This window comes from Lepisma saccharinum, chromosome 8 (genome assembly GCF_977018435.1).
Source record: "Lepisma saccharinum chromosome 8, izLepSacc3.1, whole genome shotgun sequence".
NCBI lineage: Eukaryota > Metazoa > Arthropoda > Insecta > Zygentoma > Lepismatidae > Lepisma > Lepisma saccharinum.
In genome coordinates, this window is record NC_139236.1 from 30136919 (window position 1) to 30160130 (window position 23212).

At 38.2% G+C, this 23212-nt stretch overlaps 1 protein-coding gene across 4 annotated transcripts in view; it reads right to left on the reverse strand.

Moving 5' to 3' along the window:
* Positions 1-23212, reverse strand: part of acj6 (abnormal chemosensory protein 6) — a 159202-nt gene that overhangs the window by 49238 nt on the left and 86752 nt on the right. For all 4 annotated transcript variants that reach the window (XM_083126389.1, XM_083126387.1, XM_083126388.1 and 1 more), the window contains one exon: positions 18682-18738. In XM_083126389.1, coding sequence (XP_082982515.1) covers positions 18682-18738 — 57 coding nt within the window. The remainder of the gene's footprint in view (positions 1-18681; positions 18739-23212) is intronic.

Sequence of the window (23212 nt, forward strand, 5' to 3'; positions counted from 1 at the left end):
AGACCGGAAGGAAGAAGAACTAGAGGATGACGAAGGAAATATATAGAAGGAATTCATAAAGATATAAAGAATAACCGGGAACAGAAGGGGCTTCCACCCTTTTGTATGTATTTATGAGAGGAAGAAAAATACGTAAAGAATGGCAATTCCTTATGCAGGGATAGGACTCCAGCATATCTTCATATTTAGTCATTAGACTTCACACGCCAGCTAAATGTTGCAGTTGACGAGTTTTATATTTGCGGGTAAACCGCAACTTGCTGTGCAATACAATGGAAGGAGTTACAGGTATTCGTAGTCACGCGCGTCATTCTGCTGTTTACTTTGTAAAAGCTATCGACCCTACAAACGACGAGTAATATCATATATATATATATATCTTGTTTCGATGAGTATTGCCAACTTAGATTTTTCACAAATTCAACAGTTTATAGTACTCTTTCATCACACGTTTAAGAGAGGAAAATTACATTTTGTGTCCCATAAATCTAACATTAACATTTCCTTTCGTTAAAATTAGTTTCTTATTAATATAATTATACTTGATGCATCCGTCACAAAATAATAAACATTGGAATTTTCTTACATTACCATTAAACGTGTTCTGGCAGCTTTAAAAAATATATATAGGTAATGTTTGGTCTCATTACACCCAACGGGCACTTCTAAGGGAAAAATATATTTACTGTTTAAATAATTTTTCGAAAATATTAGTGAAATTTGTTACGTTTTACCGGATTTATCACGGTAAAAAATCACTTTTACTCTCTTTATGGAGAACAACGAGATGTGGTAAACCATAAGACAATGGATGAAACGTATTAAGCATCCACACCCCCTTATATGTTTCCTGTCAATCAACACTATGCACAGCTTCCACTGAAAGTAGTTCTATGTGCTGTACACGCTTTAAAAAAGTAGATAGAAACAGTATTGGTTACACTTTTCAAGTTTACACAAAAATCCAACCATTAGAATACACACAGCTCATCCTCTCTGAACAACAATCTCCTAGCAACCATAAACCTTTAGGTTAGTCAATAACCATTGCAATAACTATTTTGCAAGATTACACATATATATAATAGAATTGAAGTCCTAACATAAGAAAAATATTCTGATTTAAATTCAACATTTTAAATATAGAATTCTTTATGTCATGTGAAGGCTTAATGAGCATCTATGTTATTTCAGAATTCAAACGCAGTTTTAACCCTAACGCAGACGTGGATAAAGGGGAAAAAATCGCGGGAAAGTTTAAGGTAAGTGTAATACAGACAGACCAATGAATAATGTTGAACAAATTTAGAAATCGTAATTTCTTTGAAAAGAGATTTTGAACAGGGTTAATAGAGTGTAGTTAGTACTGAATCGTTTGAGAAATGATGACGTTTGAATAAAATAAACTTTAACACAATTGATTGTGGAAATCCGTGACACGGTAAAACTGTCGTGCCATTCTTCTTGCATCTCTTCGGTAAACTACACCCATCGTTCGCTTATATTGTAAATAGTGCGAGATTGGGAACGTGTCATTTTTCAACCTGGCATATAGGTGCTTAAAAATTAATATTGGTAGATATTAGACCACAATCTGTGCTACTACATAATACTATCTTTAGCAGGTTTAATGTATATGTTTTATTTTTACCTTGCCTTTGTTTACCGCGATGGTGAGGATGAATAATGAACTGACGAAATCCATCCGTGGCGAAGTGGTCAGCAGAGCACAGCGCGCTACGACGTCAGGGGCCCTGGGTTCGAATCATAGCCTAGGCATGGGTGTTGTTTGTGAATGTCCCTTCACCAATTTCATCATATCATGACTCATCCTCATCTTTGCGATTATCCAAAAGTGGCAGAACAGCGAAGTAAAATAAACGAAATCAAATCAAATCCAAGAATTCAAGCTTTGGATCTCTTTCTTCGTAGCACGGAACAACAGAAATTGGCTACCCTCTGTTGCATGGAAAGATGGACCAGGAATTTCTGCACTCTATCAGGTATCAACTGGTGATTACACCCTCATAATTTTCAGAGCACGACAAGGTTGCCTCTTTAGGATAAGCCTGTTTACAGGTCAGAAATTAGAAGGTTTAGGCTCGAGCTTGAACTTACTTACCAATCCCAGGATCTCGCAGACGTACGTGTGTGAAAAAGAGGACGCGAAATCAATGCCTTGCCAAGGTTTCTGAAACGCGGAGCTACAGCACCCGTGCCGCTGACCCTCCCCACCTTCTACGCAATCGATGTCGGCGAAACTTGAAAGTCACGGTGCGTAAGGAAGACAAACATTGCAGCGGATCGATTCGAAGGAGACGACCGAATGCAACGTCTTCCGCAGGGCACCTCTCGTTGGCAGTCTCCGAGGCGTCTACGGGGTGTTTGTGCTCTATTGAACGCCTCGTGGAACGGCATGTGTTCTTAGCATGTTCAAGTTGCTGACACTTTGAACACTCTTAAAATATAAGGTTGAAACAACACAAGTAATGTATTAATTGGACATCCCAACAGTTCAGCGATACAATTTAACAGTTCAAAATATAATAAGGAGCACAAGGTCCATCTCAAACTACAACTTACAATTTTTGTTTGGTATTAGTTCACTTTGAGCGAAGAGATGGCGCAGCGGTCGTGTCAAGAGATTTTGCACGGTCACGACGTCGCCGCAGAAGGGACAGAGAGATAGAGAGAGAAAGAAAGAAATAACTCTCATTCTGTGTGTCTTTCGTTATCTTTTTTCCTCTCTCTCTCTCTCTCTCTCTCTCTCTCTCTCCTTTCACTTTCTTTCTTCTTCTTCAGGGTGAAGCAGAGAGAGAGAGAGAGAGAGAGAGAGAGAGAGAGAGAGAGAGAGAGAGGTCCTTGAATAAACGTTAAAATAACGGGGACTACACCCACTACTATTAATAATAGTTTACTATAATTAGCATTATTATCGTCTTCATCAAGCGTTGTAGGTTGTGAAACTCAATTTTACTCAAAAACACTCCGAAGTAAATTTTACGTACAGTCATTCCGACAATCTATTACCTAAGGGAGCTTTCAGACCGAAGCGACACGCGACCATGATAGGCCGCATAACCCTGCCTTCGATTGGTGAAATTCTCAAGCGACTCGTGTCGCTTGAAGTTTGTCGCTTCGGTGTAAAATCTCCCTAAGGCAGGGTCTATTAAAAGCAGTTTAAAGTTCTAAAAATCGGTCTCAATCGACCCGAGATATCTCCATTTATGTGAACGTGATGTGTCTGTTCAGTGGAACATAAGAGCGACATCAGAGTTTGATTTGATTTGCTTCATTTAATTCGCCTTTTGTGCCACTTTTGGCTAATTTGCGAAGATGGGTATGAGTGATGATATGATGAAATTGATGGACACTCACAAACATCCATGCCCAGGCCAGGATTCGAACCCGGAACCCCCGCCACGGGGGCCGACATAAGAGCGACATCAGGAATGACGTCATAAGTAAAGATGGTAACCGGATAACCGGATATCACCAGCCAGAGTATGAATGTTCTTATATACCACTTTATCAAAATAAATGCAAACAGAAAACTACAGACACTTAGCACAGCACATCCTAGATTCTATGGACTAATGGTTAGCATCTCCCAGCAACAGAGTTCTTAAAGATCCAGGAACTCATACATCTCATGGGTTCTTCAATAGGACCAGGACCTTTTTTCTAGCACAATTTAAACTGGTTCGGAAAAAAAAGGTTCCTGGACCGTATTTAAATTCATCCAGAAAAAGGTTCCTGCACCGTATTTAAATTCATCCAGAAAAATGGTTCCTGGACCGTATTTAAATTCATCCAGAAAAAGGTTAATGGACCGTATTTAAATTCATCCAGAAAAAGGTTCCTGGACCGTATTTAAATTCATCCAGAAAATGGTTCCTGGACCGTATTTAAATTCATCCAGAAAAAACGTTTCTGGACCGTATTTAAATTCATCCAGAAAAATGGTTCCTGGACCGTATTTAAATTCATCCAGAAAAAACGTTTCTGGACCGTATTTAAATTCATCCAGAAAAAAGGTTCCTGGACCGTATTTAAATTCATCCAGAAAATGGTTCCTGGACCGTATTTAAATTCATCCAGAAAAAACGTTTCTGGACCGTATTTAAATTCATCCAGAAAAAAGGTTCCTGGACCGTATTTAAATTCATCCAGAAAAAACGTTTCTGGACCGTATTTAAATTCATCCAGATAAAAGGTTCCTCAACCGAATTGAAATACTTTACAGATAAAAAAGGTTCTTTTCAGTCCAGAACCCATTTATGCTTGCTGATTTTCTCTCCTGGACCGGAATTAAATTTATTTAAAGTTCCTGGACCTCTTAACAACCCTGCACAGCAACATTGTAATACCTTGTACAGTTTTAAGGAACAAAAGAAATAAATATTAACGTCTCGGAAACTTTAAAACATGGAGAAAGGTAACTTAATGGAAGGTAAGTTACAAGGATTTCTCGTGTGTCTGTCTTGCCAATATAAGCATAGCGTGGATTGTCAGTACCTCAGAAACTGAGAAAAATAGAATAATAAAATTTGGTGTACAGAAACTGCTACAATACATCTCATTTTTCTCTTTACCATCTAACTTACCGTGAGATAGAATGATTGTTATTGCGTGACTTACAAATACATCCGGCGGTGGAGGATAAGAGATGCGTACTGTAGCATGGGCAACCAAAGGGAGGGCCAAATGAGTCACTTAGCACCATTGAAATGAGAGAAAAATTTATTTAAAATCTGTTTATTTTTCCTTTCTCCTTTTTACATGTATCTATCTCTATTCTATTTCTCCTTTCTTCTTTTCTTCTCTTCTAGATTTACTTATTTTTTCAATGTCGGTATTCATTTCTTCGTGATCCCTTCCTCTCTTCTTTATGACTCCTCGTTTTCGTCTCTCTATTATCTCTCTCCCTCTACTCTCTGCATTAGATATTTATTTTTCTCTCTATGTAGTTTCTTTACCTCTCTCTCTCTATTTTATTTCTCTTCTCTATCTCTCCCTACCCCTCGTTATTCCATCTTCCTTATTTCTCTCTCTATTTCTTTATCCTTCTTCCCCACTCTCTGTTTCTCTCTTTGCTTCACTTAATTATTTCCATTCTCTTCTCTTTCCTTCCTGTTTCTCCCTCTGTCTCGTTTCTTTATTTCTCGTCCCTTTCCTTTCTTTCCTCTGTCACGTTTTTATTTCTCTTTCTTCTTCTCATTCCATACAATTTATTTCGTGTCTCATTTCCTCTCTCCGTTAAAACGTTTCTTTCCTCTGATGATCTAAATATATTTAACGTAACGACAATTTTTTGTTGTTACACCTCCTTTCGAAAATTATCTGCGGGTGCTCATGTACTCCATCCTCCCCCGTCGCATATAGAAATCACACATGAACTGTAAACAACATAGAAATTTCGTCTTATGTTGGCGAGCGGTAAGCATAGCTTTCTGCGATATCAATACTGTTGGCTCAGATATCGGTGAGGGTCTGTTGTTTGTTCCCTCGTCTGCAACATCAATTCATTGTTCATTTTCATTTTCGCGATTAGCCAAAAGATGTAGGAAAGCTGCGTAGGAGTTGCCCCCTTTTTGCCAGTTTCCTTCCTCCCAAACACACTTCTCTCTCATTTACTTACATAAAAAAAACGAGTTTGCCTATATGAAGCAAGAATTTCCATTCATAAACGATGTCCGATTGAAAATTGGTGTTACCTTCTGCCCTTAAGATAAACAACAATTTAAAGAACCTACGTTCAGGTTGACGATGCCACGGATGATTTGTCTCCCCCCCCCCTTTCCTCCAATAGTCACACATGTAAGAAACACATTTCACAAATGTGAACTTGTTTATGAAACAGCACATTTTTTTTTCTTGGTGTTCTCAATTATCACAATGCTCATGAGTACAACCACTGACATTACATCGAATTGCTGTGAAAACTGACAATGTTTACGTAACTTGTAATGAAGAAATACGTAACAATATTTTAAATGTTTGTTATTATTGGCTAATAGGAGTATGACCTTCATGAAAATATTCTCGTTTCGTAATTTGCACTATAAATCGAAATTTTTAAAAAATAGAACTGGAGTAAATATTCAAAAAATATAAATATTACTTTCACAAGAACAGATAACTTTCTATTATACCCATATTTCTAGACTAATAAGTTTTCAAAATGCGAATAATAAATATAAATACAATTTATTATGTAATAATTATTTAAATGGTTTCCTGCAGCTGCTGCTTATATTCCTAATCCTACTGAGAGTAATAATAATATTATTATAATAATACGGTGGTACACATATTTGATAGCATCTCTCCCAAAAAATAAAAGTTTAAGATTGAGTAAAGTAATCATTGAAGGATATTAAATAAGGTTCCTGCCGGTATTATGGCCATGCTAAGCTTTGGCAAATTTTCCTAAAAATATTTCGGCAAAGTGTGAAAAACATGATGCTTTATATTATACCGTGATATCACGGTAATTGTTGAAAAACAAGTCGGATATGTAACACAAAAGGAACCATGATGATAACAACATTTCTAAAAGTATAAATTTTGGTCATATAAAACCATATTTGTTTTATTTTTGTGGAAATTAATCAATAAAAATGTTGTTTTTGTTAATGGAAATTGTATTTAAGATGAACAAAAGGTCATAATTCTACACCTTTTGACAGTTAAACATCTTTGTTTCAAATTCAGGTTCTTAATTTTGTCCACTTAAATGTTACTGAAATTAAACTTGTCGTTAACACGGAAACAATTGTCATGGAACATCAAACAATATCATTATACATTATACTATGTCACTGAAATTAAAGGGAACAATATGGAAATATAAACATTTCCGCATCTTCCTTTGTAAGCTGCCACAAAGAATTCAGAGTCTCAAATTCTTCACTTCATCTGCATTGCAAACAGCACAACACCGCCTCTCTGCCACATTGGGTGGTTTTTTCTTGCTTCATTTGGCGCAATTTTATTTTTTACAGTTTTATTGTAGAAATTTCTACAGAGTACTTGCGCGAATAATTTCCCAGTATACCCTACAATCCGAACTAGCTGTTGAAGGAAATAAAATCTCAATAACTGTGTTCGAGCAAGCATTACACAACGGTATACGAATCGATCGAACAACTACTGTAACATTGGATGCGAATAGGATTTGTAACAGGATGAAAATAGTAACTCACCTTTCCACACAACACCGCTGAATGATATGGCCGACTGGCATCAAACTAAGTGAACCTTGCCGATGGCGTTTGGCATAATCTCTCTCCAGATATAACTTTACAGTACACAAGCACAGGTACCTTATATAGGATCTGCTAAATTGTGCTCAGTTTTTCAGAAAACCATACGGTGCATAATAATGTTGATTACTTGCTTCGTTTTGGTTAGGTTTGCTAAAATCGAAATGGGTGCTCAGCACTGTAGACTATTTGCACCTGTCTCAAGATGCAGAGAAGCTCTCCTTAACTGAAAACTGTGTTCGTTGATGACTTGCAACAAATAGATAATTCATTTCTAGCCGATCTCCATGGCTGAGTGTTTAACACAGGACTCTACGACGCCAGGGATCCCGGGTTCGAATCCCAGCCTGGGCATGGGTATTATTTGTGTCGCTTCATCATATCACCACGCATCTTCAACTTCGCGATTGGCAAAAGATGGAAGAAAAGCGAGGTAACATAAACCAACTAAATCACGTACTTAACTTTCAGGATTGTAGACACTATTTGAATATTTACCTGCCGATTACAAGAAATATACGTCCCGTGATATTGCATAATACAAGAAAGGGCGGATTCGTCGGTACATTTTTCCTCCACACATTCAAAAAAGGTGAAAAAAGAGACAAATGAAGACAAGAAACAAATGAGTAAACAACAGGGGAGGAAGGGGAAAAAGGTAAAGAGTCGAAATGCGAATCTAAATTCGAGATGGGAAAACCTAATTTGCAAGCGAGGATTCTTACGTTCTTAGCATTCAAATCCCTTAAGCAGGCGTCCATAATTTATGCCCGGGATAAATAATTCATAAATGTATCATTTATCCGCATGGTCACCCTCTTGCTCCCCCCCCCACTCCCCACCGACTGCCAAGCATAAGCGTGCAGTGAAGGCGGGCGTAAATATTTCATGGAGGAAAAAAATGCAGCACGCTTCCTGACCGTTTTCAGGTTACGGTGTCATGGATATGAAGAAGCCTGGCATAGGAAAGCGAAGCTGGAAGAAGGAAATCTTAAGAAATAGAGAGACAGGTCAAAAAATTAAATGAAAATAAAGAACATGTTATGTCCATATCGTACACACAATGAAACCTGCGCAATGTGTGATCCAATCGTCCACTCAAAGTTTAATTGCTCGAGTATTTTTACTTGTTACATAAGTTGTGGTTACTGACATACTTGTTTCGTTTCCCATACTTGTCGCCAATTTTGTTTGTTACATAAGTTCTGGTTTCTGACATACTTGTTTCGTATCCCATACTTGTCGCCAATTTTGTTTGTTACGTAAGTTGTGGTTTCTGACATACTCGTTTCGTATCCCATACTTGTCGCCAATCTTGTTTGTTACGTAAGTTGTGGTTTCTGACATACTTGTTTCGTATTCCATACTTGTCGCCAATTTTGTTTGTTACGTAAGTTGTGGTTTCTGACATACTCGTTTCGTATCCCATACTTGTCGCCAATCTTGCTTGTTACATAAGTTGTACTTTCTGACATACTCGTTTCGTATCCCATACTTGTCGCCAATCTAGTTTGTTACATAAGTTGTGGTTTCTGACAGACTTGTTTCGTATACCATACTTGTCGCCAATTTTGTTTGTTACGTAAGTTGTACTTTCTGACATACTCGTTTCGTATCCCATACTTGTCGCCAATCTTGCTTGTTACATAAGTTGTACTTTCTGACATACTCGTTTCGTATCCCATACTTGCCGCTAATCTTGCTTGTTACATAAGTTGTAGTTTCTGACATACTCGTTTCGTATCCCATACTTGTCGCCAATCTTGCTTGTTACATAAGTTGTACTTTCTGACATACTCGTTTCGTATCCCATACTTGTCGCCAATCTTGCTTGTTACATAAGTTGTACTTTCTGACATACTCGTTTCGTATCCCATACTTGTCGCCAATCTAGTTTGTTACATAAGTTGTGGTTTCTGACAGACTTGTTTCGTATACCATACTTGTCGCCAATTTTGTTTGTTACGTAAGTTGTACTTTCTGACATACTCGTTTCGTATCCCATACTTGTCGCCAATCTTGCTTGTTACATAAGTTGTACTTTCTGACATACTCGTTTCGTATCCCATACTTGTCGCCAATCTTGTTTGTTACATAAGTTGTGCTTTCTGACATACTCGTTTCGTATCCCATACTTGCCGCTAATCTTGCTTGTTACATAAGTTGTAGTTTCTGACATACTCGTTTCGTATCCCATACTTCTCGCCAATTTTGCTTGTTACATAAGTTGTGGTTCCTGACATACTCGTTTCGTATCCCATACTTGTCGCCAATCTTGCTTGTTACATAAGTTGTACTTTCTGACATACTCGTTTCGTATCCCATACTTGTCGCCAATCTAGTTTGTTACATAAGTTGTGGTTTCTGACATACTTGTTTCCTATACCATACTTGTCGCCAATCTTGTTTGTTACATAAGTTGTGGTTTCTGACATACTCGTTTCGTATCCCATACTTGCCGCTAATCTTACTTGTTACATAAGTTGTGCTTTCTGACATACTCGTTTCGTATCCCATACTTGTCACCAATCTAGTTTGTTACATAAGTTGTGGTTCCTGACATACTCGTTTCGTATCCCATACTTGTCGCCAATCTAGTTTGTTACACAAGTTGTGGTTTCTGACATACTCGTTTCGTATCTCATACTATATGTTACAAGAGCCGACATTAAAAAATGCCGGATTCGTATCGTACAGAGATATAAACAGAAAAAGAGATTTGTTTGAATTGACAAAACGTGTTTGGCTAAGCTTCTTTGTCAGGATAAACTAAATTTGGTAATTTTGACAAAATCATTTGGATTCTCTAAACAAATTAGCAAGATTGCTTCACAAATTTAGTAGAATAAGATTATTTTCCTAACAGTAACTGTATTTGAAGCTTGGGGGCGAGTCACAATTCCCCAAGCCTTCAATCAACATGTGAGCCACTGACGTCATATCAAATGAGCACCTATCCCTATCCCTATCCCTCTTGCTCACACTCTACACTGTTGGTAGGCTCGCTAGACTCGGACAGTCACCTCTGGAGATATTCCGAAAATAATCTGACTCTACTGGTACCGGTAAAATAATTATTTATTTGTAAAACATATTAGGTTACCAGAAACTATTTCTTGGATATTTCAAATGATTTATTTCCCATTACCATCACATAAGATTTTATTAATTTTCACATTGCCCTATATCGTTATAACATCGTTTGTTTATCCAAACTGGTGGATATAAAATATAATTTTGATGCTTAGTTTCCTTGGGCTTCCTAGTCATATTTGAAAACAAAATTAGCTATATATTGTTTAATTACATTCACTTTATCATTCAGGCCTCCCCGATGATGCAATGGTAGCATCGTCGCCTTGTTATCAAGGGGTCCCGTTTTCGATACCCTGTGGAGGCACATAGTGGTTCGAATCCCACTTTAAACTGTAGGTCCAGTCCCGATTAGCCATACTGTGCATAAAGTGGACTTAAAACACCAACTGAAACCAAACCAAAACGAAGACGAAGAAATAAAATATTTATTTAATAATATGCAAATAATATTGTGGAGAAGATAGTATATGGCATTGTTGTAATGATTTGATGAGCTTTCTCTACAAAATTTACCGCTTAGGTTCCCTTACGTCTACCTAACGCGTTTAGTGAATATATAATAATTTCCCATTTAAGGTTCTAGTTTCTACGGACATAAGCATCCATTCGTCAATTTCATCGAATCATCACTCACCCTTATTTTCGCCATTAGTTAAACGCGGCAATAAATCAACCCAAATTAGTAAAATTCAGATACTCTTTTTTTTTTTTTTAATGATTGATGATAATCCGTATCAGGACGTTTTTGTCAGAGGTTCCAAGCCGCGTGTACTACATTAACTAAAGTAAATTACATAATAAAGTCATACTTATTACTGATTGTATGTCTTCAATAATATACAGGAAGGGCCAAAAAGATGTTACCACTTATATGGCAATTTGAAAGGAGGATGAGTTGTATGTTTATATGCCTTGCTAGTGATTATTGGAGACTTGTTACATGCAAACTGAAATTGAGATACACTTTGCATCATTCACATACTTACATACATACATTTATGTAAATTACAGTGAAAATAAATACCTAAAATTATACTATCCGTAACCTCGACATTTCCATTGGAGTGGTAACATCATTTTGGCCCTCCCTGTATACTTTATGCCGTGTTTTGTATCACTAATTTAAACACTTAAAACAGGAATCAAGCTTATACAGAATTGAAGCCGAGAAATGACTATCGGCCATACACTTAGGAACACGCATGCTAGACACTGAATTCAAAGTAGGAAATTAGTCGAATACTATGCCTACATAAAAGTCGACTTCAGAAACATAATATTTTTGGAGTTATGTAAATGAATCAGAACATCAAATTACATGAATTGGTTTATCAAACTTTGTTAAAGTTTACTTTAAGTTCAGTTTACGCTAAGGTGGGCTAATGTGGCCTGGATCCACAGTTTAAAGTGGGATCTGAATTATACAGGGTGATCCGTTTGAAATGTCAGAAAAGTAAACCGTTGTGTACAATAGGTTAATGTACGTATCTCTGAGCAGTTTGTTGTAATATATGCAGAAGGGATGTAGTTTTGAGTGAGTGCAGGTTTACAGACTTCAGCCGCGTGGCGCTAGAGTTCATGGTAGATAAAGAGATAGTGGTCACGCCATAACAGCGCACAATGTATCGTATGGGATGTGAAATTTTCGAGTGTTATATGCACACTAGTAGAGTCACATGGTTGAAGTCTGTAAACCTGCACTCACTCAAAACGTACATCCTTTCTGCATATATTACGTACAACAAACTGCTCAGAGATACGTACATTAACCTATTGTACACAACGGTTTAATTTTCTGACATCTCAAACGGATCAGCCGGTATTATGCGCTCTCACTTGGAATGTAATCTGCTGGTCCTTGGTTCCAAGGCGAAAACTTTAACCATTGCACTTTGAGGGAGCTCTACGTGAATAAAAGACCAAATTAAAATAAAATACATCCAGCAATTTTTGAAATTTGCAATATCAATATCGATCTGAGACCATCATCGGTCTCAGATTCGAGTCTTGGCGTAGGCATGTAAGCATTCCTTCATAAATTGCGTCTAATGAATCAATCTCATTGTTACGATTAGCCGCAAATTGCAGGAAAGCAACCCGAAATAATAAATGTAGAATATGATAAAGCCTTGACTCTTGTCACTAGTATGGGGATTTTGGTCCTTCAATATTGCACTGTTTTTTTTCGTCTTGATAAAGTGTTTATCTCTACGAGACGACTTAATCAGTAGAATATTTTTAATACGTAGGTCCTGTTATTTACCGTGAAGATTGACGGAGCACCGATATTCCCAATGAATCAACGAGTCACTACATTACAGCGAATGTTGGTGTGGTACTTTTAAGGAAAGGCACGGACGTTCCGTTCTATTTTCTTGTGCGTCATCTTATCACAAAAGCGATCTACAACCGTTGGGTTAAGCTTCAATGTGCAGAGATGAAACGATTAAGAGCTAACCTGTTTACATTTATATTTCTTGTGTGAAGGATTACTTCCAATCGTAATTCTTGCTTATCCTTTCTTATGTGACTCGACAGATAAGTTTAGGTTATCTTGGCATTTGTGTCTTGTGACGTCACAGGTCTAACCGTTGCTAATCAGTTGTTGTTCGTATTTGTTTATGCTGACTATGTCCTTACAATGGAGGGAGAATCAAAACAATGTCACACTTGTTGATGTAGCTCAAGAAATAGGGCTAAAATGCAGCTACTTGTAAATTATTTGCGACGCCTATTCTGAAACTAATAAGAAAATAACACTTGTATCTGCACTGATACTCATAAAAGGGCGTTGACGCGTCAATGCGCTTCCGACATGACAACACGAGATCTCACACTGTCCGCGAATTTATTGTTCAACCCTCGTACAAAGTTAATTCCATGTCAGAAATTACGACCTCCTCTCCTTTTCCGTCAATGGTACTCAATCGATCTCAGTACTGATACAAGAGCAGCTGGATAGGGGGGGGAGGAGGAGAGAAGGGTTTCTTGCAGGGGGAGAGAGGAACAAGTATATCAAGGGGTTGCCTTGAAGAGGTTTAAAACCCTCCCTTTCTTCGCCCCCTCATGCATAATAGATTGAAGACCGCAACTTCCAGGGACTTGGACCAAGGAACGAGGGGGGAGGGGAGGGGAAGGGGGAACGCTCATTCACTTATCTCTTATTGGCGAGCATGGAGGCAAGGTTTCTGGAAGATCCACGCTGGAGTTTGCTGCCTGGAAGAAGAGGAGAACTTCCAGGGGGAAAAAAACTGGAGGAACCGTTTCTGTTCACGTCCTTTTTTTTTTTTCTTGTCTTCATGCTACATGACCGCATAGTTGCAAAGTAAGGTCAGATCATGATGTGTTTTCGAAGTTCGTCAGTCGAGGTTCCAGAGTTTCAAGTCCAGATTCCAGTCCCTGAAGTTTTGGAAATTACACAGAAGGCTGGTAATGAAGCAAGCAAACACGAACAAAAAAGTTAGGCAAGGTTGAAATCCAATTTTTGAACATACGTACAAGCTAATCGCGATCGAGTCTGCAGTTACTTCATTGAAGTTCCATGAAGGAACCGAACCATGGACACTGTGATTAAAAATCGACAATGTTAACCAGTAAGTTGCCGATGAGGCATTCACATAAAATTGATTTCGCCGGAATAAATATATCTGCTGTACTTGCTAGCATGCGACATGAAACACGGCTCAGCGCATTCTCGATCACACTAATCTCTGCCATGATAGCTTAATAAGGCAACAATAGGCACTCTTAGATACCAAGTAGGCCAACGTCTAGATATTTTGCATTTGGGATACTTTTGATTTGATTTGATTTATTTTACTTCGATTTTTGTGAAACTTCCGGCTAATTTGCGAAGATGGGGATGAGTGATGATATGATGAAATTGACTAATGGACACTCGCAAACATCCATGCCCAGGCCTAGCGTCGTAGCGCGATGTGATAACCACTCCGCCACGGGTTCTGGCGCATGTGGTATACTAGCCTCCCCGATGGCGCAGTGGTAGCGTCATCGCCTTGTAATCAAGGGGTCCCGGGTCCGATACCCGGTGGAGGCACATAGTGGTTCGTATCCCACTTTAAACTGTTAGTCCAGTCCCGATTAGCCTTACTGTGCATAAAGTGAACTTACAACACCAAATCAACCAACAAAGCATGTGGGATACTATTTAATAATCTTTTAATTACATTGATTTCACATAAAACTAGATGTAATTTATTATTATTAGAGACTAACAAAAAAGCGTCAAAGTGAAAAATGTTTTTATTTTATTTATCTATAATTCTGTGACATATGTCGACCTCCGTGGAGGAGTGATTAGCATAGCACGCTAAGACGTCAAAAGTCTAGGGTTCGAATCCGGGCATGGTTGTTTTTGTAAATGTTCCATCATCAATTTCATCATATCACCACTCATCCTCATCGCCGCAATTAGCGTCGCTAAATGACAAATATCAAAATCAAATCAAATATATTATGTGAGACATGCATATTACTTAACTACTTGCATATTAAACTTGTAACTAGACCTCGGATATTTAGGTTCTAAAAAGTGTGCTTTTAGGTCCTAAAATAGGCTCTAAAGATCCTAAAATAGGTTCTAAAAATCCTAAAGTAGGTCCTAAAAATCTTAAGTTTAACGTGACTAATCTTGACATAGGTTCAAAAAACTTAAAATAGTTCAAAATTCCTGAAAAAAATGCTGATTAGGTAAAGTCACCGGCAATGAAAATGGGACACCTTTATCTTGCATAACGTTGTGTGTGTTGCCTAACCCTTCGGCGATGGCAGAACTTACCATTGGAAATTTGCTATTAAAATCCACTCTTCGCCGTATACTTAGGCAAAAATCTTTTTTCATGTTATCCACAATCAAATTCCGCAATTTTGTCTGTCAGGATCATCTTATATTTCAACAGAAACATAGTCAGTGCTGCAAACATCAATGCTGAAATATTAGTTTGCAAGGCGTGAATGCCACAAAGCACCGAAGTGACGCGAAAAGTGAGCAAGACCACACAGATGGACTGTCCAGGTAACAGTGGTACCAGACATTTGAGCGTTGAAAAATCAGCATGGACTTGGAGGAAGGGAAATCGACAGAGAGTACGTTTCAAACACGTCCGTCATTGAAGTTTTTCGTGACCAAACAAAGCAAGTGCCTCTGCGTGACATTAAAATCCTGTAAAACCTTTAAAAATATATAAAAACCTAAAAAAGGCTTGATTTAGGCGCATATACCTAAAATAGGTTCTAAAACCAAAATATGTTTTTTTTGGTCCTATAAAACTTCATCAGTCGTTGCGTTTTTTAACGAAACGCTGCCATAACTTATTATTTCTTACATACCTGTAAAAGAAAAAATAGGTTAAAAGCCTAAAATCCGAGGTCTACTCATAACTAAACATACTTGTTGTGTGTGTGTGTGTGTAAGAACATAAGTAATGCTCATTTTTCTTATCTATAGGGTGGTCGTGTTACAGGAAACCACCTGTGGAAGATAGACAAATTGCAGTGAGCACATGTTATGACAGCCTATAACTCGGAAACCAAACATTTCCGGACCTATGTTCATATAAACGTTTTCATTGTTAACATGTAAGGAACACGGTCCTGAAGTTATTCCACCTATTTCTGGGATACCCTGTATATCATTTAACTACACTATGATAAACTTTTACTTGGATATTACCTCATTCGTATATTGAAGTATAGGTTATGTAGTTGAACATTATGTCTACACGAATTTGAACGAGAAACTAATTTTCCTAGTAATATACGCAGCACAATGAACGAGATAGATAACAATTTGGGTACCCGTACATGCAATCAGAAAGTTACAATATATTCACATTCAGTAGATATACAAGCAGACCGACAATGATAGGCAAATGAACATAATAATATATCCTCTTGCGTAACGCCACCTACAATACGTTGGAGTTATCAAGTTTAATCGACACACGACATCAGTTCGTGAAGCACCGTGTTATCTTTCTTGCATGCTGTTGTTTTTGTCTGTCGAATCGGTCCGTGATCAGTTCGCGTGCGTAGCGTGTCCCTGACATAATCAGGGACGCCAGAAGAATGTAAGAGTGTTTTTTCCTATCATGTGTGTGTGTGTGTGTGTGCATTCCATAATTATTTTTCACAGGAAAGCGTATGTTATCCTGGTTGCATTGGCACTGTTTTGTTTGTTTGTTCAGAGAGGGCAGCACATGTTAATGATTTCAAGTCTGTTCCATTTTTAAAAAGGTTTCCTTCATATCAAACCTTTTCTTAAGGACTTAACACTTGTTAAATACATCTCATAAAATATTGTTGGTAGATTAAGTAAATTATTTGTGCATGACAAAAAACAATTATAAATTGTTTCAGAGTTTCCTAGTGGAAATCTATTAATCTACTTAATGAGTTCCCCAGGATTGACCTATTTTTGTATTTCACGTGCGGTAGGGGATGTGCGTTTACGTGTAAACAACGATAGTCTACATTCTACACGTAGACTATTTTATACACGTAGATGACGTAAACAACATGGCGAAAGGTGATAACTTAGCAAAGGGTGCCGTGGAAGTGAAACACAATTATACTGCGTATCAGTTGCTGATGTGTGAGGAGAACTTTTCATACCCTTCCTTCCAAATTCGAACAATTTCTCACCTAGGAAACAACCTAACATAGGAAATATTCTAGTATTTTATGGTGAAAAGACTGTTGCCTCACGACTGCCATCTGTTGTCTTTTTTGCATACTATTTATCTTCTTCCATAGTTGATGATAGAAAAAAGAAGAGAAATTTTGTTGTAAATTGGCTTCTTTTCAGTTCGTTAGGAACCAATATAGTTGAAAATGTCACTTTCCTTTCATGAAAGCCTTGATAATTAATTTTAATGTACTTTAGATTGTCTACGTAGTCTATGTGAACTACAACCCAATGTAATCTACACGTAGATTACGTGTAGGTGACGCATGTAGACGTAAACTTATAGCGTACGGCACACCAAGCTTGACAAGACGTCTGTACTATTACCATGTTACTGAAAAATTCTAAGCACAAGTTAGTAAGTTCGCCTTTCTAAACCCCATCTAACAGTAACAGCGCCAGAATAAATCAGTGTGGAGGGTGAAGGGAATATTTTCTGGGCGAGGCAGTCGCATTTAATATACCCTTGAATACCATACAAAAATGCATATTTGACCTAAAGGTTCATTTATTTACTTAGTCTCCTTTCTGTTTACTGAGGCCATCGTCCCCTCTTGCCCCCTCTTGCACCGTCCCTGTGATCTAGATTACTCTAGGTATGAGGTTAATTTCTCAGTAATGAAGCTTACTATCGGTACTCTAGTTTGGACTCCAATTAAAAATTTACCATTAGACCTACGAAAAAACGAGTTACATCAAAATTTACCTTATTCACTTCTGCGTTAATCCATGATAACCAAACCTTTTTTCGAGTATGACTTCTATTTTTTATCGTCGTGAAACAAAAGAGGGCCGTTTTTCTGGAGTTTTGCAAACGATCGCTCTTTTTTGAAATTCTATAAATCAAAAACAGGTTGTCCGATCGTAATGTAATTTTAGTATGGTGCAGGCACAAAGGTTTCAAATACAAATCTTAATTTTCAGATGTTTATAATTTGTCAGAAACCGTTATCATCAATTTTGTGAAAGAACTTCTGCTTCGTTTTGGGTAGTCCTACAAATACAATATTGGTCTTGTTTAGAAGCTCTTTGCATCTGTTATTAAAATCCATGATTGTTGTCTATCCACATTCCGAAACAGATTTTATACAGATCTTTATTCAGCGGAGTAAAGATGTACGTGAAACGTGGCAACACTGCAAGCACCGACTCGCCAGTTCCAGGCCTCAGTTTCCACGGATCAGCGGACATCGCTGTATGCCGTGTTGCCACAGACACTACGTACGAAACTTGACGAGCATAGCCGATGTAGTCATGTGACTTCGAATTGGCCCGAGCATTGTCGACAATTGCCGATCCAAGCATGAAGTAACAGTTGTGCTTTGTTTTCAACTCGATTTGATTTCACAACTAAATTGGCCTACATTTAACCCCCTCGCCCTTGTGGCGTACTTCTAAGGTACAAAACAGCTTGAAATACTATACATTCGTTCCCACAGATATTAGAACGTAATCACAGTTTCAAGCAAACATAAGATACCTCAACCTTCGCTATGGAACAAAATAGAAATAAATAACATTACACGTATGACAACACTCTGAAAGGAAACTGAACAATCACTAACTTAGGTCTACATTTAGGAAAAGTAATATAAAATGTTTATAACGTACATTATGTCTTGGAGACCAGGACCCACACACTATTGATGCATCATCCAAGATTCGAGTCTGGAAATAAACATGGATGTATTTCTTTTAAAATGGGGTACAATTCCTATATCACATTCTAACATAATACGTATATACTTGAAAACTACAAGATTTATTACAAGGTTTTATATACAGGGTGTCCCACGAACGGCGCAACTGGGAATTAAGAGTGGCGTTACTTTGTAACCGAAACCTTTACATGCATAAGTCATACACCAAATGTTAGCCCTGTCCAAGTAGATATTTTTAAACATAGAAACAACAAACGGGGTGCAGTGTTGTTCATGCAGTGTTGCAAAAGGGAAGTGAAAGTGTAAATTTATTTTTCCACAAAGCATGGAAAATTGCATGTCAAACATTCGTACGGAAATTTGGACGTCAATTTCCACCTTGGGTAGGTGGACTATTTCGCCATCTATAGTTCAGAGAAGAAAACCGATCGTTTTCGCGTATAGCCAATCCTGAAATGCCTCGTAAAGGCGTACCGGTCCAAATGGGTGTTTTAAAAATATTATGAGGTACAGTGGCAACACTGTTGATGTTTGAAGGCAACAAAAGGTGTGTTTAGTGATGGTCTATGACATGGAAATACTGGAAATAGGAAAAAAAGAAACTGAAAATTATGGTGAAAAAATAGCCAGGAGTAGGTAAGTAACACTTTTTTCACCATAATTTTCATTTTCTTTTTTTCCTGTTTCCAGTATTTCCATGTCATAGACCATCACTAAACACACCTTTTGTTGCCTTCAAACATCAACAGTGTTGCCACTGTACCTCATAATATTTTTAAAACACCCATTTGGACCGGTACGCCTTTACGAGGCATTTCAGGATTGGCTATACGCGAAAACGAATATTTTAAACGAATATTAAAAATGAGCGTAAGTTAGAAGAATATCATATATTCCATCTATTTTCGCCCAGTGTGCAGGCATGCAGCAACGGCTCTGGATATGTGTGGGACTAGGCATTCATGTACTTGAATGATGCTTTCGGGTAATGCAGTATACTGTCAGAGAAATAACATAGTAAAGGAACACTAGAGTTGACGAGCTCTATCTTTATGGGTGGACCCTGACCAGCCCAGCTGCGCAGTAGCAAGGGGAGGAGCTTCAGGCTGCCTTAACCACTCAGCGTCATTCTGCTCTTACTCTGTAAGATCTGTCGACCACCCACACAAAGGTGGTAACTGCTTAAATGCCTCTATGCCCCCCCCCCTCTCTGTGTGTGCAGAGTAACCAATAGCACCCGCAAAGTTACAGCTCGTCAATTCTACACTGGGTAGGAACAAGATACAAGATACAAAACAGGGGCACAATACACAAAACACCAGCACAAAACAAAGAATAATGACAAAAATGAAGCATTGCATGAACGTTTCCATAGTATTTAAGTACAAAGAGCGTAATGGTCTCCTTTATAAACAGTAGATGTGTTTTGTAATCGCTTTTGTTCTCTTCTCGCCAATTCAGGAACCGGTGAGCGAAAATATGTACATGTACCAGACAAATTTCACAAAACCTAAAATATATAAATATATATGTGTATTTGAACACATCATAATGCTACAGATAATGTGTCCTCCTGAAGAGGACTAAGTTTAAAGCCCGTATATTCTACGGGTATGTATATCATAGTATGTGAAAATGTAGCGTTGAGTTTTGTTTTCCTTCACAAATTAGGAAAGACAATTTGAAACATAACAATAGAGCCCCGCACAATATGACCTTGAAAGAAAAAGCACGTTCTGCCCTCAAATATATCCAGAACATTCAGATCCAAGGGAGGATTTGGGGCAGGTCCCATGAGGCCCGTTCCCCCCCCCCCCCCTTGAGTATAGTATTTTCACGACATTATGCAGACAAACCAATACTAGATTGAAGTTTCGAACTAGCCAAATAACTAATCGTAGCACATGTGGATGTTGAGAATCATTTGCACACCTTACAACAGCAACATTATTTTTTTAAGATAAATTTTGCAACAGGTACAGTCACGAGCAATACAAAATGGGACACCTAGATCCTGAAATACTCGCTTCCCTGCAAGGAGCTGTGTGTGTTGCATAACCTCTACGGCGATAAGTGCATTTTTATAGCAAATTGTCAACGGCAACTTCTACCATCGCCGTAGATTTATGCAACACACATAACGCTTTTCAGATAAGCGTCCCATTTTTATTGCCGGTAACTGTACATAAAAGGCAGAGTCATATTGTATTGTGATTTTTCCCAAATTAAATGCATAGAAATTACATCCTGCACTACGTAATTTGAGTTAACTTAAAATGCAGCATTTGAACTGCTCTAGCAGGAATAAACTTGTAGTTTAATTTTTTTTAAAAAAATGGGTGAGAATTCCAAAGGTAAAAAGGTCTCCTCTAAATTTAGAAACACAATATTGACGATTGAGGATCCACCGGGTGGGAACTTTAACAAACGATTGCAGAAAATAATTTTACTATCCCTTGAAACATTTCTGGATTCTCCACTGTCCAGATCTCCCAATATCAACTGCCAGTTAACAGTTTATATTTTCAAATTGATGAATAGAAGATGAAGAATTCTCTCCCCACAGCATATATTCGTTAAGTAGATAATCTCAGTGTAGTTATTTTCTGGTTTGTTAAGGGGTTTATTAGAATATAATAGCGCAGGGTGAAGACAATTTCATTCGATGTAGTCAATAAAATAGTTAGTCCTTAAGATAACTTATTTCTTATTGTGAGCTTTATTGTGGCACTCATTTTTACACCCTTAGCTTCTGAATATATTACATTTATGAATCTACAGTAATGGTTTGAATGTTCGGTTTGTCATTATATGCACAAACACACACACACACACACATATAGAGAAAGAGAGATGGATCGTTCGAATTTAAGAAACGGGGTTGTGGGAATATGAGCCCAGGTCTCCATCTGAAAACTGAACTCCACTTTGAATGATAAATGATTTGAAGAGGGTCACGAAACATGGCAGAAAAAGGGCATAATTAGGCCTATTGGATAAAACAGGATTTATACATAGGGTAAGTCCCGGAGAGATGGAACCCCCTGCTGTCCAGTAGGTAATAAGTCTCACTGTAGAAATATTGTAATGACATCCTTCAGCACCAATTGTTCTCTCTCTCTCTCTCTCGCTCGCTCGCTCGCTCTATCCACACACATACGTATGTATGTATAGACCCATAGGCGTAATTTGGCGAGGCAAGGCACTTGCCCCCCCCCCAACCAAAAAATGCAGGTTTATTCAAATTTACAAGTTAGGTGACCTGAGGAACAAAGTAATAAAGAGTAATATTTGTGATTTCGCAAACGTCACAGTTGTTTTGCAAATGATTCTGTCTCCTCAAAATTAGGCCCAACTTAGATTCTGCCTCCTCAAAATTAGGCCCAACTTTGATTCTGTCCCCTCAAAATTACGCCCAAGTCTGATTCTGCCCTCTTGAAAATTAGGCCCAACTTTAATTCTGTCCCCTGAAAATTTGGCCCAGTTTGATTGTGTCCCCTCAAAATTAGGTCCCAAGTTACGCCCATGTATAGACCCATTAGTAGCTCCATCTATATTACAAAATATAAATAGAGCCAACAAATCAAAATATTTTTCTAGAACAAAATTACAATCAAATCCAATTTGAAATATATTTTTCAATATACAGGGTGCGGCACGTAAAACCAGCCCGCTGTAATCCCGATGTAATTGCTTTGCTAATGAACATCTAAATGAACATGTCAACAGAAGATGGCGTTGCATGAGTTACTAGTTCTGTTTCTCACCAACAGGTGGCTTGTGAACCCGTGGTCGAGTGAAAGCAGTTGAGAATCAGGCCTTGTTGGGTGAAGCCGTGATAATGCCGTACTTGATTCCTGATCGTGTTGCAATTGTTGAAGCTTTTGTGCGCACCGGATCCTTTGCGCAAACAAGGAAGTTGTTTCAGGAGAAATTTCCAGGACGTCCTGTCCCAGTAAAACGCACAATACAGGATTTGATTGGGAAATGGAGGCGTACAGGATCTGTTGCAAATGCTCCCAGGGACAGACGACCATCTGTCTGCACACCTGAATTACGGAGGCAGGTGCAGAACATAATGGCGAGAAGTCCTCGTAAATCAACGAGGAAATTAAGTCAACAGGTTCCAGCTAGTGAGCGAAGTTGTAGACGTGTGTTAAGGGCGCTGAAGTTAAAACCTTACCGGATAAGTGTAGTGCAACAACTGAGGGAGCTTGATCCGGGGAAGAGGGTGGATTTTTGTTCATGGCTATTGACGAATGTTGCCAGTGTGTTTTGGATCCATTGATGCTCATCATGAGTGACGAGGCGTGGTTTCACCTGTCGGGATACGTAAATTCCCAAAACAATCGCTATTGGTCGTCACAGAATCCACACGTAATCCACGAGCAGCCATTGCATGACGAAAAGATTGGTGTTTGGTGTGCCATTTCCGCACAACGCGTTATGGGGCCCATATTTTTTGAAACCACAGTAGACAG